The sequence below is a fragment of the Neodiprion pinetum genome, chromosome 2 (assembly GCF_021155775.2).
Source record: "Neodiprion pinetum isolate iyNeoPine1 chromosome 2, iyNeoPine1.2, whole genome shotgun sequence".
NCBI lineage: Eukaryota > Metazoa > Arthropoda > Insecta > Hymenoptera > Diprionidae > Neodiprion > Neodiprion pinetum.
In genome coordinates this window covers 8,254,130-8,273,764 of record NC_060233.1, presented here as the reverse complement: position 1 = coordinate 8,273,764, position 19,635 = coordinate 8,254,130, and the positions used below count along the sequence as shown (strand labels likewise).

Here is a 19,635-nt window from a genome sequence, read left to right as displayed (position 1 = left end):
TCATGATAACTAAAGAAAACCGTATCACATACGTTGCATCCTATCTCAATGATTCGGACTTTCTACATTGTAAACAATACGAAAAAGCTACACAGGAACAAGTTCGATTTCTATAATTCTACAATTCATGAATTGTAACGGAATTTCAGGATCGTTAAATGCGGTACTATTTGGATTTGTTTACAGTTTTTGTTTCCGTTTTGAGAATAGAATAGAAAAATATAGATTATATTGAACGTTATCGTTATGATTCATGCTGAGACAAAACCGTTATTTTGCGATTTTGGAATTGTCTGAAATTCAGTATACCTTAATAAATTAAAACATGTTCATCTTTCGAAATATTAGTTTCTTCAAAATCGTTATAAAATTTAAGAAAATAGTGGTTTTTCCCCAATGTTTCGTTCCGATAACGTTAAATTTCTAACTTTAATCTCGTAAATAGAAACCGTATACAAATTTGAATAGGACCGTATTTATCTATCCGACATTTTTTCGAGGTATAACTGTCACGTAGAATGACACTCGAATTCGGAAAAATTTAAAGTAGGGAATCAAGAAGAAAAAAGGCAAGACCACCAAATGCCGAGATTTTGCTTGATCGTTGTCGTTATGTGATGGCTCCGGATTCCGCTGATATATGTTACATATAAGCAAGCAATTCCTACTTGCCAAACAAAAAAAAACCATTCCTAGTTTCCAAAATTTTTGACTCTCAATCCTGCAGAGTCATTCGCCCGTAAAGCTTTATCAAGGGCATCATTGCCATACATAACATAACCTCCGTATGCCGTATATATTTAATTTGTTGAAATATTTCACGAATACTTCAAACGCAATAAAAGCGCATGTAATAAATGAAATCAAACGATTCATGAAAACTCTTATTTAGGTGATTGCGAGAGGTTATATTATGCTAGAGTTAGGTTATGTTTTGTTATATTACACCGCCGAACCGTCGTGCCCAGAACCCGGATGTTGGGTGAGGATGAGAGTGAGGGACTACATTTCGAGATGGTAAACCTTTGTTGCGCATATGAAGCTATTTTCAACCCCTCTTGTGACAAGCATCGCGATATCCGTCATCCCGCCTGTTTTTAAAATAAATGTTACTACGGCAATTGTGCTCCAAAATCACGGTTTTCCCATGAGGTGTACGGAATGCGGAGTACATCAATCGCACGCATGTGTGACTCCACGTATAGTAGGATGATGAGTGGATGAGACGCTTCGGTAACGTTCTTCAATCCCTTCCTAGCAAAAGCCGGGCGATTCACGGTTCAATTCCGTGGTTTCTTGGTCCGTCGTAACATACATACATCCATACATGCATGCATACCTACTGGCGTGATCATACCAGTGCGCGCGAATTCCATTGTCCCTTGAGCCAGACGTCGTCTGTCCACTGCGGCAATAGGGACGCCATTTTGTTTATTTTCGCGTGAAGTGCCGAGGTTCTAGTACGGAGTTGACGAACCCGACGACACAACTGCAGAACTCAGGCGACTTACGCTAGAGAAGAAAGTAGAGAATATAAGATAAATGCGATAAGTGTTGGAAGAATCGAACAGGTATTGTCTAGAAACGTAGAGAATCGTCGATAAAGTCCGATTGTTTATTCGTCGGCGTTATAAAAAGCGGTCTTGATTTTATTCGTGCGCGAATCGTGGTGAGATATATGTTCGGAAAGTCCCTCCTCGAAGCGGGGGCACGCGACAGCCGCAGAAATTGGGCGCATCGCAAGCAAGCACCAATCGTCCAGCGGTAAATTGACGGTGTCCGGCCGTAGCAGCGCCGCGAGCAGCGATTTCCCCGTCCTAGGGTTGCAGAAAGATACCGTGGGGCACCCCAGGGATCACTACACGGTCCTAGGGGTCCGTAAGGTCTATAACAAGGTAGTTAAGAGCCGGAGGCAACCGCGGAACGACAACGAGAATTACGGCGGCGGAGGCGGAGAAGAGGAAGAAGAAGAGGAAGACGACGACAACGACGACAACGACGACGACGACGACGAGAACGCAGATTCTGGTAAAAGGGGTAAAACATATCGAGGGGTATACGAGGAGTCGGGCAAGCGGTCACCGCGACAGCCGACGGCTGTTATTAATCACCCTGAAGAAGACACCTCGTCGCCGCTAGTCGCGCGCGAGGTCACCGGTGCCGACAACACGACCGTCAACATCGGCCTCGCTATGAACCACGTCAACGACAAGGAGAACGTCAATCAGTTGAACCCCAACCCTGTGCAGGTCAACGAAGTCGAAGAAATGGACACCCAGGAAGGTAAGGATCCCCGACTTTACCCAGCCCAATTTATCGACAACCAAATATAGGTGCACGGATATATTTCCGAAAAAAAAAAAAACATGCGTAAAGCCGACCATAATAACGAGAACAACAACAACAATAATAATAATATTAATGTTAAAAAACAAAAAAATCACACCTGTGGAATTTCGAGATTTTCAGCGAAATTACCGTAGCCGACAATTTTAATAACAGCAGATTTGGTATTGTTGCATTAATATCATCACCATAACCTATCAGAGAAGGAGACCCCGCGCCGTCTTTTTGCGAAGGTGAAATCTTTGGCGGTGGGTATATGGGAATTAAATGCGATATATAGTACCCGCAACCCGATACCAGAGAAAGAAAGATCGAAGAATGTTGACTCATCTAAGACGACTACTATGATATTTTTGTCATACCTACCCTATTTGACGCTTGTCATTAACACTTGCGGAAATAACAGTTACCTTTGTTGCACAACTGATATTTATACACGTGCACGGATGGAAAGTTCGATTCTGCATTTGTAGTGTGCGAGTGTAATATTTTACTGATTGACGTTAATTACAATTGACTGTTGTTTGGTAATCGGTAAATAGAAATCCAATAGCATTAAAATAAAAAGAAGAATCGTTGAATGACAACAGAGTTAGACTGGCAAAAGCGCAACTGCCATAAATTGTTCAAATGTTTGTCGTTTTGTGCATCAGCACCAAGAATTGTTATAAAATTATTCTTGTATGATGTAATTACGTGTTTTATACTCGGATTGACTGAAAAAATCACTTGACAACTGATCTCTAATATTTTTACCCTCCCCTCCCTGCGCCCCTCTCCAGTATGATATGAAATTTCCTCCATTTGTAATTTCTATGCTCAGTTGTCAATCAGTTCAACTTGAAAATTTTACAATATATATTATTATTTTAGTCTCATAAAAAAAACTAGCCATAAATTTAGATTTCAAGAATATAAACACCTGCTTTTGCTGCAAACTCATCGAGAAATTGATTAATCCACAGTGTTTGTTTTCATCAAATTTTCTTAGACATGGGAAGAAAGTTATGACGACGCAAATTTAACCGCGCTCGTACCAAGTGAATGAACAATTTTATATCAATGTTTCTAACATGACTATAATTTTACTATACAACGACGTTTTTGTAATTTCCACTTTCTGGAGATTTTCTATTTTAATCATTGTGTATGAATCACTACATACATTTTTCTAATTTTTTATTTGTTACAACAACGATTAATGCGCTGATTGTAAAGTAGATTCTATCGTCAAGTGATATATTGTGTATCGATATCATTTACGAGCACAACTTCCAAACACGTTTTATTTGTCAACCTAACTGGAATGTTAATTAATGCATTAAAGCCATGCCTTAGAAATTTGTTTTTCTCATTTAGAAATTTATATTTTTTTAATAATTATTCTTTTTTCCAATTCAGGTTAGTGAATTCCACAATATTTTGGCCACCGTTAGCGGTATATTGTCCGCTACTAAAAATAGATCACACAAATACCACCACTACACTAACCACGTGACTATCAGTTTTTTTGTCCTCTTTTTTTCTTTCACTTTTCTTTCACGTTGTTATGATGCATTGACATTTTTCATGTAAAGTACTCAATTTAGTTGGTTAAATATACATCCAATAGTATCTTTTCTAAAAATGATACGTCAGCTAAGGTTCTGGCATAAAGGAAGCCATCTAAAATTTAGTTGTCTAGATAGAAAGTGATTTTTCAAGGGAGCCATTTTGAGATTGACATAAGATTGCTGGATTTTTAATCATAGAGTCAAAATTGAATGAACATTAAGTTTGTAACATCAATGTAATGATTTTTCAAATTCAACTCATTTAAAGTTGTTTTGAACTTGCAAACCAATGATCTTTTTAAAAAAATCTTTGGTTACATTACCATGATTAACTTCAATACTGTAAAACTGAAAGAATTTGTAAAATTTTTTTTTAGTACGAGATGTTATACTTTTTGCACTCGTAAAAAAAAAAATGGTACTGCTAATTGAAACCGAGACATAATCCGACTATCGATAGCATAAATTGAAATTGATTAACAGTTGAATCTATAGAGACGCAGAACGACGGTGGAGGAGACGGAAACGAGACTCGTCCAGTCAACGGAGAGCCAGAACCTGCCTGTATCGTACAAGACCAAGACATGGAGGAAGGTGCGATGATCCACAATCAAGCCTTCTTATCCCACACTGTAGATTAATACTGTTGAATATTTTCGTATAATTTCCAAGAGCATGACTATGGGGAAAGTTAAAATCTTTAGACATTATTTCAAGAGCTTTTGTAGAATTATTTTAAACAAAAGTTTGTTGTTGGCGGACCTTTAAGTAAGGGTACTTTCCACAAAAGAAGAGGAAAATAGAAAAGCACGCTATCCTCGCAGCTAATTTCTGAATCCTAATTGCAAGTGTTGTTCAAAGTTCCTTGTTCGAAATCATTTTCTAATTTTTGCTTTTCTTCATTTCTCTTCTCGTTTTGCAAGGGTTGTAGATGGTATCATCAGTATAGGAAATGGAGTGGCATGTAAACAATAATTATGATCCAATATTGCTCGTCTTTACGTTCAGTGCGTATCAAATGCAATTTTAGTCACAATTTGGACAACTGCAAACCTATAATTGCAATCAGTTGTTACTTCCTAATCAGTGAAAATTATTTTTGAAAAAAAAATCTTGAACTGACACGGTGAATTGTAACTAAGAATTATTTTTTGCCTCTCAAATTTCGCATTTATGTTCGATTATTGATGAGAACAGTAAACAGTTTCAGCAAAATTAAAGATAGTTTGTTTCTCGCCTAAAATTATCAAGCACAAAACATGCGTTGATTTTTGATGAAATAAAGATTGTCTATATGCCTTGCAATCCTGCCGAGATTAATATTGATGCATGGGACTAATGTGGTGTCAATGTAAGCTGTTCAGTAAACGTTAATTCCCATATTATTATATCCGATGTATGGGACTGAAACTCTTTATGGAATTTTAGAAATTAGATCGATCAAGCTGTACATTCTTGTGGACAGACAAGACGAATTGATTTGTTTTTGCTGCAAGCAATCTTTCAAAGAATTCATAGAAATTCAATAGTATTATCCATCATCATTTAGCTGCTTCAAGTGTGACCTTCAATCTGTTGATGATGTGATTGACAAAGAACCCAGTGTACACTTCAGTAATGGAATTTATATGAATATAAACGTATATATGATAAACATATCAATAATTTTCTACTTATTAGTAATACTGAATTATTAACTCACCTACTGTTCCATATTTCTGCATGAGACTCTGAGGGGCAACTCTTCAAACGTTATTTTCCCAAAAAAATGTATTTCATTCTTGTTTCAGACGAGGCAAGGTCAGAGGCAACTTTCCGCTACACAGTGGAAAATTTTTCAAAGATGAAAGACTCCCAGCTATCGCCACCTTGCTACGTGCGTAATCTCCCATGGAAGATTATGGTAATGCCTCGTACCAGCCAGACGCAAGAACGCCAATCGCAGCGGTCTCTGGGCTTCTTCTTGCAATGCAACGGGGAAAGCGAATCGGCTTCATGGAGTTGCTACGCAGTCGCAGAGCTCAGGCTCCTCTCCCACAAGGAGGGTCAAGAACCTTTCAGTAGAAGTATGTTTATAATTAATTGATGTCTTTGTTTTAAAAGTAGACTGTATCGTGATTCGTTTCGATTGCTACAAAATGATTATTATTTCGCAGAAATTCAACATTTATTCTACAGTAAGGAAAATGACTGGGGATTTAGCCATTTCATGACTTGGCAGGATGTACTTGAGGTGGACAGAGGCTATATTAAGGATGACTCCATCACGCTTGAAGTGAGTGCCAGTTTTTGATATTTAAACTCATTGTACATATGCAGATTATTTGTGTATTTATTTAATCAATCTTCTTCACTATAACTTCGATCTGTAGGGTTTTATAGCGGCGATAAGTAAATGTGCTTTTTTACTCAACTTCTCACTCCCATTCGACGACCACCTCTTTAACAATAGAAATTTAATCAGTTTAACGCATCTTATTTCTAGTCTTCTGACCTTGCATTTATAAAAAAGTTCTTGATTCTGGGTTATGTAAAAGTTATGAGGAGTATCGCGACATCAAGCTTCGATTGAATGTTTAACCCACATTTTGTTCAGACTCTGTGATTGCTTTTGTGTGTTAATTTATGCAAACGATACTGAGGTTGCTTATTTTCTTTCACATTCGGTCATTGGTCGTCATGTGCAAGCACCAATGTCATTCACAATACCGTATTAAAAACGATCGTTTAACCCTTGTCAGTTTAACATTTTCATCTAAATTATTATGGGCTTGCAACTAGCACTGGCTACATGGATGAAGTCGTTGTGGGATTATATTTATTGCCTTCTCAATTCTAAATTCAAGGTCTGTGTCGTCGGTAATAATAGTTTGTTACTCATTTCTCCACATATACTTGTATAGCACTGACTAATTATAATACCAATTCACCAAATATTTCACAGTGCGACAAATCCACAATACTATAATATAATAATATTTCAATTCAGAGCAAGACTTTCAAAAAACATGTTTTTTTATTCCAAGGTGCACTAATTATTATTCATTTTGTATACTTATTGTCGATGTGTGACTTTTAGGTCCATGTGGTAGCAGATGCGCCGCATGGTGTTAGCTGGGATAGTAAGAAACACACGGGATATGTCGGTCTTAAAAATCAGGGAGCAACTTGTTACATGAACTCACTCTTACAAACCTTGTATTTTACTAATCAGGTGAGTCCACATCAAAGAACAATTTTACTGTGCCAATGTTGACACGTTGGCATATTTATCACACTTGAACTGTCATTTTATACATAACGTTACAATTCGTTCATATTTTCAGTTACGTAAGGCGGTGTATAAAATGCCAACAGAAAGTGACGATTCTAGCAAGAGTGTGGCATTAGCTTTACAGAGGGTATTTCACGAACTGCAATTTTGTGATAAACCAGTTGGTACAAAAAAATTGACCAAAAGTTTTGGATGGGAGACACTTGACTCTTTTATGCAACACGATGTGCAAGAATTTCTCAGAGTTGTAAGGAAATTTTCTACCAGCATCCTGCCAAGGATGTGTATTCAAATAACTGTGTATATGTGATAAATGGTCTGACGTTGAGACCAAATTTATTGCTCATTGTAATACTGTGTAACATCATGTATTGCATTACCAAAGTTGTCTATGTCTTCCTCTTTCACCACTCAACTTCTTGTTTATCGTTTACTTTTCGATTGGCTTTCTCTTTGAAGAATTAAAGAAAAAAAAAATTTGCTCCTCACTGTGTTTGTTGCAACATACCCAAGAACGAAAGGAATATCGAAATTTCATTACTTCCACTGTACAGCTATTCACACAGTTATTTGTGTACACAATTAAATACACATTACATGTATTGAAAAAAAAAAGAAAAAAACAAATGGCAACAATCACATTTTTACCATATGTTTATATACGTCTGTTATGACATCCTTGAGCAAAGTCAACTTTTTTCTTATGATGTATCACTTGTATTGATGGATCTTTATTTTTTTTTTTTTTACAATTTATAGCTTTTGGATAAACTGGAAAGTAAAATGAAAGGGACATGCGTCGAAGGGACAGTACCAAAATTGTTTGAAGGAAAAATGGCTTCGTTCATCAAATGTAAGAATATAGACTACACATCAACCAGAGTGGAAACGTTCTATGACATCCAACTCAACATCAAAGGAAAAAAGAATAGTAAGTTCGTTTACTACATTGTGCAAATACTAATAATCACATCAAATGACACTTGGCGTAAAGTGTTTAGCTTTTCTTATGGCAGACAATTACCACCTGGAGCATTGGATTATCATTTAACTGATTTAAAATTTTCAGTCGATGAATCTTTCAGAGATTATGTAAGCACAGAAATTCTAGATGGTGACAATAAGTACGATGCTGGTGAGCATGGGTTACAGGATGCTGAAAAAGGAGTAATATTTTCGTCTTTTCCACCTGTTTTACACTTACATTTAATGCGCTTCCAATACGACCCAGTAACAGACTGCTCTGTGAAATTTAATGACAGGTTTGTATTTCTCTAAATTATAATAATAAAAGTGTTGTTATAGATCATTTTTGCAGTACAATTTTTCAAAAGAATTTACGTTATACAATGATATTACTATTACGGTTTCATTATATTTGAATGGGGCTTATGCAGGTTCGAATTCTACGAAAAAATCAACCTTGAGCCGTACCTTCAGGTCCAAGAATCAACAAGAGCAGATTACACACTGCACGCAGTTCTTGTCCATAGCGGTGATAATCACGGGGGACATTACGTTGTATTTATCAATCCAAAAGGAGACGGCAAGGTGAGTTTAACTTGTTGAACGTCTTATTTAGAGTAGAAGTTGTTTACGTACTGAACTCGTATTAGCAAAACACAGCTTTGAGCAATTTTGACGGAACTAAATTTAAAGAGTGTTGAGTAATTTCTTACGTATGAGCCATTTATTTTTTTACTTGTAAGTAATTTTACAGAGGTTTCTTAGGTGGCAGAAGGTGTGATGCAGAACAATATTACTCGTTTCTGTATATTTACATTCGTTCAGAAGATCGTTGATGATGTTTCCCATTACGAACCGTCCAAAATTTTTTTTTATTTTCCTACTAATATATATTTTTTTAACAGTGGTGCAAGTTTGACGACGATGTGGTTTCAAGGTGTACAAAGCAGGAGGCGATTGACCATAACTATGGAGGCCAGGACGAAGACATGTCCATGACCGTGAAGCATTGTACAAACGCGTACATGTTGGTTTACATTCGTGACTCAGAGCTTAAGAATGTCTTACAAGAGGTCAAAGAAGAGGACATACCTCAAGAGGTCAGAAACGTCCTTCAAAGAGAGCTTTCGCAGGAGTTAAGCGACTTTGAACGTGACAAAGACGCTACAGACACCAACAATGATGCTAATATAGAGGCGACAAACATTCGTCCCTGCACGCAAAACATACGGAATCCAAATCTTTACATACATGATTTTTAAAATATTTGATTAGGCGCGCTTTGTAAATTGATTATGTTGCATTACTACAGAATACCATTCTCATTATGGTGATAATGACTGAGATACAGTTCTTTGTTCTAATTATAAACGACCAAAAACCACAGCTATAACATATCCGTGATGAATAATTATTGCAAAGATGTCGAAGCAAGAACGTTACGACTAAACACTCTGCTGTCTTTTCAATCAATTTTATATTGATAAATTTTTTATCAACCGATTATTTTAATTGCAAATTTTCTTTCATAAGTTAGTTAATTTCAACTTTGCTTAAAAAAAAAAAAAAAAAAAAAAAAAAAACAATTGAAAATTATGTCAATCTACGAGCTTTATGTAGTATACGTGCGAATGGTATCTGTAGTGACTATTGATCATATACGACTATGAATGAAATACGAGCGAATGAGTTACTTTGTTACAATTGCATAGCTTTGAGTCATAATTTAATTGCCTTGTGGGATTTTTCATTATTTAACGGCAATATAATACTTATTTGAAGACGAGTTGCAGAAAAAAAAAGAAGAAACTAAAATAACCACACAACAAGACTCGTAAGATAATATCTAAATACAAAAATTTGACACAATTGACAAAGACGTGCTGTTTCGACATTGGACTGATGAAATTTGCTTAAGATGAAAATTGTATTATATATGCTTAAAATTAAAAGGAAAAAAAAATTGTATTATAGCTAGGAATATTTAGGATGAATCGCATTTGGGACAATTGAATGTCGCATAATTTTTTTTGGGGGTTGGGCGAATTTTTATCGAACGGATCAGGAAAATTTTCAGATTACATACCTATTATACATATGATTTAAGATAACAGTTAGCAGAAAAAAAAAATTTTATATAAAGTATTATACATGAAAAAAACGTTTAAAAAAAAGAACTATATCTTTCTTAGCAACAATAGCTTCCTTAACATGTCTTCTAATCTATATACACTGTTTGTTATTGACTAGGAATGTTTAGAGAAACCGAAATATGGTGTGGATTTCACAATCATTTGGTGTATGTTCTTTTATTTCGTGATTCACCCAAGTCCTTTTACGCAAATAGTTTCTGAAGATTTTGACAGTTTTTACCAAACATTCACAGTTTCTTTTTTATCGAGAAAAAAAAAAAGACAGAGAAAATATCAAGAAAATAGAGAGAAAAAAATCGAAGAATAAATAATTAAATGACTAACGAACAAAATTTTCAGTGTTACTAGAGATATTACAAGTATTAACAGATGCTTATTTATTTGTTGTTAAATATTAATAAACACGTAAAAAACAAATGGAATGAATTTATAATGGCTGTAATCGTCATCCCTTGGAGTTATACTACTATTTTATATATACTAAAAAAAAAGAAATAAAACAAAATAAACTGTTGGATGTTCATGAAAACTACGAAAGTCACTCTTGTGAATTATTTTTACAGTTTGCGAACTCGAAACTAATTTCAACGGTTTATTAACAGAGTTTATTATTGAATAAGCGGTTCACAACATATGATGTTTGGTTTAGATTCAAAATAACAGGCATAAGATATAGGGGGATATAGGGTACTATTAGTAGCCCTCCACACTACCGAAGTTACGCTATACAATCTTAAAATTATACAGCAAGACCATAAAAACTTGTCACTTATATAATTTACATACGTAATATACAGGGTAACGAGAATTCTGGGGTCATACGTAACTGGTTTTGATTCGGTTTAAGAAATGGTGATTCAAAAGTTTGATATGTTCATTTTTTACCAAACGATGGGGCTTGTCAGTTCTAAAAGTTTCTCATAAATTTTGATAATTGTAAAATAATTGTTTAAAGCATTACTTTTTTTTTATCATAAAATTGTAAAGCAATCTTTATTTGTTTAATTTGCACTCTAGTATTTAATTTTTTGCCCAAGTTTGAATAATTATGACTACTTATAAGATCCCTGTATACTACTTGTGTAACTTGTATTAGTGTGTGTATAAGATCATACTTGTACATTTAGGATTTGTGATCTTTAATTACCAGCATAGCCGTATCCACTGCTATCAGCTAAATAATTTTAATTTTGTAAACGCGTAGCTGGGTAGTCGGTATAGCGGCAGAATAACAAAATTAAAATTACTTGGTTGCGAGAAGGCCATCTAGTCTTTTGAAATTCCGAATGTATCATTCCCGAATTTCAAAAGTACGATGAACGTTGAAATTTCTCATAAAAAATATTTGAAACTTTGAAGAAATGGAAACAAATATTGATGAAAAAGAAAAATGAATCAATTTTAAATGAAAATGAAAATTCTATACACCTGGATAATTTTAATTTTGTCGGTCTAGCTGGTGGACAGGCTGCAAGAGGAGAAGAGAATGGAACAAATACGAAGAAAGGAAAGAAGCGAGGCTTACTTGTACATGACTGTTAACGTCCTTCTCGAGGACAGCTTCGACGGCCATCAAGGCAACGACCTCTACGATCCTGAACGTGCACTCTACCGTGTTTTTCGTGTACGCAAACAGACCACCCTTAACGAGTTCCTAGAACAGCTCAGCGAAAGTCTGGTGAGTGTTTGAAAAAGAATTCAATTCAAAGGTTCAAAATAGTACTTCTAAAAAAAAAATGTACAAAAAAGTTTCTAACTAATCTTCCAACTCAATCCTATAATGATTAAACACAAAAAAAAGACTTTGAAAATTCTATTTCAATTTTACGGTAAGTAATAAAATATTTGATCTGAGTTGTCATTACCGATAATATTGAACAACATCTTAGCTGTACGAAAATTTTCAAACATTTTCGTGTATGTTTAATTAACAAAAATTTTCACAGAAATATCCGATCGAACAAATTCGTGTGTGGCCCTTCAGTCTTCGCTCAAATCAAACTTGCAGGCCGACACTTATCGAGTTGGAAGCAGATTTACACAAACCGATAAACGAGTGCGCGGAAAATGTGAATCCTTGGAATGTTTTTGTCGAACTTGTCCCACCAGACTCTGGCTTAACCGCGCTACCCCCTTTTGACAAAGACACAGATGTACTATTATTCTTCAAACTATACGATCCTAAGAATAAGAAAATACACTACTGTGGTCATCACTATATGCCAGTGACAGCAAAAGTTCGTAAGTATCATTCTAATCCCCTAAAATAGACTCACAATGGGTAAATGTACACATAAATACCAAATATTGAACCGTATGCTTAACGTTTGATATTTCTATTTGCAATAATTGAAATAATTTTTCCTTAGCTCGTCACAACGAATTGCAATCGATACCATAACTACTATAATTTGTACTGACGCATTGTTAAAACATTTTCATCAACAGAGGAACTCATTCCGATCCTCAATGAAAGGGCTGGCTTTCCTCCGGATACAGAGCTCGCATTATACGAAGAGATCAAGCCCAACATGGTAGAAAAAATTGAAAATCTGACAGAGCCGTTGGAAAAGGTACTTGAAGAATTGATGGATGGAGATATAATTGTCTTTCAAAAAGAGGAACGTGACACAGAAGTTTATGAGTTGCCCACATGTCGGGATTACTTCAAGTAAGTTGAACTTGATAGTTGTTTTACACACTGTGAAAAAAAAAGAAGTCGCGTTTAATACAATTCTTGCTTCTTTTTTCAGGGACCTGTTTTATAGGGTAGAAGTAACGTTCTGCGATAAAACAATAATTAATGATCCTGGCTTTACAATGGAACTATCGCAAAGAATGACATATGATCAAATTGCAAAGGCTGTTGCGCAGAGAGTAGGAACTGACCCATATCTCCTCCAATTTTTCAAATGTCAAAAGTAAGACTGTCTTATGATTATTTCGTTCAATGTTCACCAGATGAATCGCTTCTACAATTCTAATACAATTTCAGTTACAAAGACTCACCTGGGCATCCGTTGAGGTGTACATTTGAAGGAACTCTAAAAGAATTAGTTGCTTACTGCAAGCCAAAAACAAAAAAAATTTTTTACCAACAATTAAGTATTCGAATTAATGAGCTCGAAAATAAAAAACAATTCAAATGCATTTGGGTGGGACCTTCGCTCAAGGAAGAAAAAGAACTGATTCTATATCCGAACAAAAATGGCACGGTTGTTGATTTGTTGGAGGAAGCTAGAAAGCAGGTCGAATTGTCTGAAAACGGTTCTGGACGATTGAGGATATTGGAAGTAAACTGTAATAAAATTTTGCCTGGACCGAAAGATGATGTTCCTTTAGACAGCTTAAATACTACTGGCACTAAAACGTATAGGATAGAGGAAATACCACGAGACGAATTAAATTTGGCTGAGGATGAGATGCTAGTTCCTGTCGCACACTTTCATAAGGATATCTTTTCCACGTTTGGAATACCTTTCCTGTTCAAAATGAAACATGTGAGTTTTGAAAATTTGTCGCAGACGTTTTTTTGGCTATTCAATATTTCTCAATACCCTCGCACAGCATGGTAATACCACTTTCGTTCTCAAACTCAAAACTCTAATAATACGCGTTTTCAGGGTGAACCTTTCGCCAAATTCAAAGATCGATTATTGAAGAAACTTGGTGTGCAAGAGAAGGAGTTTGAAAAGGTAAGCAATTTACATAATCCATGAAAATATATAATGAGAATTCATAAAAACTTTAAAGTTTAAGTTTGCCGTGGTTACGTTGGGCAAGCCGCAATTTATCACTGAAGATCCAAGCTATTTCATCAATTTGTCCGACTTCCGAACTCACCCAAATCAAAGTAAGTACTCGTAACCACGTTTCTCAGAACAGTCAAAATTTGTTTGTTCAATAAAACCGAAAGAAAATGCTAGATTTGAGTTTCGTTTCTATGGGCACAACAAATATTCATGATTTATCTTTCTCAAACACAGGTACAGCGTCGCAAAGGACTTGGCTCGGCTTAGAACACGTTAACAAGGCGCCAAAACGTTCCCGAATCAACTACCTTGAGAAAGCTATAAAGATCTACAACTAGAATCTAATCACCGAGGATGAAATTGAGCAGCCACACACGTAAATACATTATTATATAGCTCTTTGTACAGTAAGAGTGATATATTTGCCGCACGATGCCAAGATTGGAGGACGCGTAACTATTCAGTTGTTCAGCTAGATAACAAGCATATTTTAAATAATATTCTATTAATGATATTAAGTGATATAATTCTGAGCTTCGTGTATACGAAGAGAGCGATTGTGTCGAACGTGCGACGTGATGCAAAGTGGGGAAAAGGTTGCAAAGCCTTTCTTTTTTCGAAATAATAAAAGTTTTATGCAACTATAGTGCTTCAAGTTTCTTTTAGTTCCTACGTACAACATTTAATGTATAACACTTCTTAATGCTCTCATTTTACTCTACATCTAGCGCTTAGCTTTGATATTGTCTTGGAATATTACTTAGTTGAGATGAAGACAAAAAGAAAACAAATCAATTTTATGCATACTAGATACATGTTTCGGCTCGTTCTGTTACTCTGATCTTCTAATAATAATGCTTTCAAATATTTCTTCCATCGAGACTGACCGATGTAACTTTTTCATGTATGTTGGATACAACGATTGAATACCAAACTTTACTTAAAATCTCTAAATTTTTTTGTCACACTGACGGTTTCTTCGAATATTTGTTGTGCAAGGAACTAAGAATCACGAAAAGTTGCTTAAAATATGATTCATCTACCTAAATATTAACGAGACTCAATCTTCGAGCATATTATAATGCTAATGTAATATTTGTACTATGAACTCTCATGCTCGTCCACCATTGCTAGGAAGTGGAGTTTCCCGTGTAAGTATATATATGTATATATACATGCATATATATATATCAGAGTTCTAAATTTTTTTTGCATTCAGATTGTTTGGAAAGTGGACGCTGATTCAAATTCTGAATGATTTCTGGTGTAATTTATTGCTAAATAGAATTTTGGTATAGACGACACCTGACACAACAGACAAATTATCTGATCAGATAACATCAATATTCGGTGATATTAAGTGCGAGAGAAGTCTAAGAAATAATAACATCATTGATAATAATTGTCTAGTATAAAGTATATTAAAGGTAATAATGGTGTCATTCAGCTGTGAATTATTAACCAGTAATTAAACAGCAATTTTTTTTATGACACATTTGGTGCAACGCAAGAGTCATGAGAACTTTTTATTATCGTTTAAAATAATGTATATGTATATCGGTATTAAATAGTAAGTAAAATTATCTTCATAAAAGTAACAGTAATAGTACCCAACAATTTATTATCTCCGCAATTGATTCACAAAAATTGGATTTTTGCAAACGTTTCTCCTACAATGAATTGTTTTCTTCATCTACTTTGTTCGAAAGGCGAAGATTTATGAAGTGTTAGACGTAAAATTCCTTTTTATTGTTTATCAATGAAATAAAAAATGCAATTAAAAAAACAATAAATAAATGGAACGTAACTGATGTCAATAAGCATAACTTAATTGTACAAACTGTATGACACCGCCGCATTTGGATAAATTAAGAAAAAAAAAAAAAAAAAATCCCAGATTATAACACATTGCCTGTACTCATTTCCTAATTAATAAACTCAACAATGTGTAATCTAAAACTACATTTTTTCGTTACGCAAGTGATGCTGCAGCTGTTACACAACGCGTCACTGACCCATTGCCAACTCAATGTATGAATTCTATTACATCCATATATCAAAGTATGAGCATTTGACAAGACTGTGCTCAAGAATTTTTTCAATATCAAAATATCCGTTACATCATTTTTTCAAACAGTGTTCATATTAATACAGTCTCGGCAAGTGATATCATCGACTCTTTAATACAAGTGTTTTAGACAATACGCGACGGACATTTTAACTATAATGGATTCTTCTGTTATACGAGCATCTTTGTTTGTGCAGTGTGAAAATAGAATTTATCTTCATTTTTTATTGAAAATTTTTAATCTATATATTCATTGATGTTATTGATAACTGTGACTTGACAAAAACGTTGGAGCTTACCTTGGTGCTGCAAATAAATAAATTCTCACCATTTATTCTTTGAAACATAACTACATAATGTACGATTATTATTTACCACTCGCACAGTCTTCTTATTTTACTGTTTTCAAGTTGATAAATTATCAAATAATGGCTGTTGTTTGTTTTGACACCGAGTTTATCAGTCATGTAATGTGTCTAGTCAAGTGTGGTCGAAAATGATTGAGAACAATTTATATATAGTACACACATCGCCGAATCACCAAAAGTTATTCAAGATTCAATGATTTTGACTACATTTCAATCATCCTGTATTATCTAATTTGTTTCTACCGATTATTTTTCCTTAGTGAGTGTGTGTGCGTTTAATATTTTTTATTCCAATGTCTTTATCATCGTTAGGGGAAGTTAGAAGAAATTTTTCGATTTTTTTTCTTTATATATATATATATATATGTGTGTGTGTATACATATATGTATAATCTGTCTTAAGGGAAAATTAAAGTGGAAGAAATCCAAAAGAAAAAAATTACATTTAATGTATAAGAGGTGCTGAGTTTCCATGAAGTGACTGAAGATCGATGCTATAGATTGAAGACAGCAACAAAAAGTCAAAAATAATTGAAGAATATTTCAACATTTACGAACTCGGTGTTTCCATGCTTCACTACTCTCGATACATGTTATAAAAATGGAGTTACTGGCAAGATTCCATTCAAATTTATAATATGTTTCAATGAAAGAAAAAAGTTCCATGAAACTCTGTTATTAAAATAATACAAATTGGTTTAATTTTACACATAAAATTATTTTTCATTTCAAACCTGAAATCATAATTTTTACTTTATTTCTTGTGGTATAACAAGATTATTATGTGAATTCCTCCGCAATTTTATACTTTTTATTTTATCAACAGTTCAATGTGTCCGAACAGCCAACATTAGGTCAATCGTTATTGTTTCATAGTTTTTGGCAATTCGATTTTCTCCGTCACCTATGTATATTGATATCTAATTATCAGTGACCTTTTGATGTTGTAAAAAATTGAATTTACAAATCTAATTTCCTTGAGTACAAACATTGGAAAATTAGTTATGTTTGACAAATGAATTGAGCTAAGACTGTAATCACAAGAAATGTTGCATTTAGAAAGTTTCAAAATAAAACTTGTATTATAGTAAAGCATATATAATGTATTGCTATGCTATGTAAGCGTGATTAAAATAAGCTTACGAAAGTAGAATAAGTTGTTGTTGTAGTCTCGTAACTTTTTAAACAGCACTATCAAGACTGTTTGATATCGTACGATACTGTCGTTTTCAGACTAATATTTCAGATTATGTCTAATTGAACAGATACATTATTTATACTTTTAGTTTTTCTGTTTCTACGTTTTATTTTGGAACATTCTGAACTTGACTTGAAAACAATCTGTATTTGTATCGCAAGAACAAATTTAAAATGATCTATGAGCTCTTACTGAACACAAATAAAATTTGTATATTTTCTTTGTGATGCCAAAATCGTGCATGTCGTGAATAATAATAAATTTCTAAAGAGAGTGTTTGAATCTTGAATTAAGGGGCTTGTTATTGCATTGATGAATCTGTTACCAAAAAGAATGAGTGTTATTAAAGATGAATTAAGACTCCTAACCTTTAACATTATGTAACACTTATCAAGAGTTGATATCAACTTTTGCAAGTAAATACGTGACTATGTGTTCCCAAACACATTCAAAATTACTATGAATTGGATTAAATATTTCTGAATTCTGCAATCAATTTTTTATACCGAATGAGACATTTTACTTTTCTGATTTCTTTTTTAGCATCAAATTTAATTAAAATCAGAGTCAACGTTTCCATTTTGCATCAGGCTCACAATTTGCAGCTATCCGAATAATCAATGTGATTCTTGATATTAACTCTTTTATTATTATTACTGTTATTATTATTTATAATGTTGTTTTTCCCCTCGGTTTTCAAAATACCCCGTGCGATCGCTGCAGGATGTTCTCCGCAGGGTTGTCAATCACTCCGTCGCTGTTATTTGTAACTCGTTTGCCTGGTATCACAATCCTCATATTTGTATGAAAGTGTACAAATTTGTTACGCAATTACGTTGATAAGTTGAGTTTTTACGAGCGTAGGTATAGTTACTGCATGGTATGAATAAAAAAAATTTTCTCCAGTTCTTTTGTCGTATCAGTTGAGAAACACCTTTCAACTGGTAAAGGTACCATAACGGAGTAGCAAAAATAAAACACATAAGCCTATTTAAGATTTACGCTTCTTTCGTGTTAAGATATACATATAATTCTAAGTTTTTATATTTTTTATTATTCACGTTCTTCTTTTTTTTTTGACTCCGGACTGGTGAAAAAGGAATTTGATTGTCACATAAATATCAATTTATATTCTATGAATAATTATCAACCGTGTATTATTTGTGTGTTGAAAACATAGATCGGTAACAAGCCCTTGAAATGTAAATGGAATAAAGGGCTGCTCTTATATAACGTTGTGTATTTAATATTAATATGCTAATTAGTAATGGAGAAAGAAGAAAGAGTCAGAGAAAAAAATTGCGTAAATTAAAACGGGGAACCAGAGCTCTGAATCGAATCACGTAATGTTTACAAAATAAGGATAAATTGTAATATTGTATTAGATATAGTTATAGAATGAGAAATAATGAGTTTAATAATCACGTTTCGTTATATTGAACGTATATTGTGTTGCCAATTTTGGTCGATAATAATTATTATTAGGAATAAAGACAACTATGTATTTTTTTGCATAATGAGAATCAAAATACAGAGAAAAAAACAAACAAACACACACAACACATACAAATTTAAACTTAAATAAAAAAAAAGCATTAAATATTGTTGAAATTATTGTTGTATGATATTCACAATAAATAGATAATTCAGCGATCATTGCAAGAAATAGTGTTTGTATATACGTAGCATTGATGTGCAATGGATTATGTATTTTTTTTCTTCGGTCTCTTGCTCTTGAATATTTCTTGCCCTAATTTCCGTCCGGTGAAATATTGGAAATCTGAATACAATAATTACTCACCGAAAATATTAGCTATCGTTGTTTCAATAATTAATATTACACGTGCGCATACAATTTGTAATTTATTAATTGAAAATAATGTCGATTAATCGTGATCAAAAATGATATTGTATTATTTGAATTTGAATCGCCTGCAATACTATTTATCATGTTGTC

General features: G+C 33.9%; 1 protein-coding gene across 4 annotated transcripts; it reads left to right on the top strand.

Moving 5' to 3' along the window:
* The first annotated feature begins 1,398 nt into the window (after positions 1-1,398).
* On the top strand, positions 1,399-19,395 carry Usp7 (Ubiquitin-specific protease 7). Of its 4 annotated transcripts, none has more exons than XM_046614103.2 (18): positions 1,399-2,283; positions 4,395-4,493; positions 5,690-5,965; positions 6,056-6,174; positions 6,979-7,113; positions 7,226-7,420; positions 7,933-8,104; positions 8,243-8,435; positions 8,571-8,724; positions 9,045-9,239; positions 11,749-11,970; positions 12,239-12,533; positions 12,741-12,963; positions 13,046-13,213; positions 13,288-13,792; positions 13,916-13,987; positions 14,046-14,145; positions 14,279-19,395. In XM_046614103.2, the coding sequence occupies exons 1-18, from the start codon at positions 2,193-2,195 to the stop codon at positions 14,380-14,382; spliced, it is 3,318 nt and encodes a 1,105-aa protein (XP_046470059.1). In that variant the 5' UTR covers positions 1,399-2,192; the 3' UTR covers positions 14,383-19,395. The 4 variants fall into 4 exon arrangements, with proteins under 4 accessions (XP_046470059.1, XP_046470058.1, XP_046470057.1 ...); XM_046614102.2 differs by having other exon boundaries at positions 4,383-4,493; positions 14,052-14,145; XM_046614101.2 differs by having other exon boundaries at positions 4,383-4,493.
* Positions 19,396-19,635: the final 240 nt, after the last annotated feature.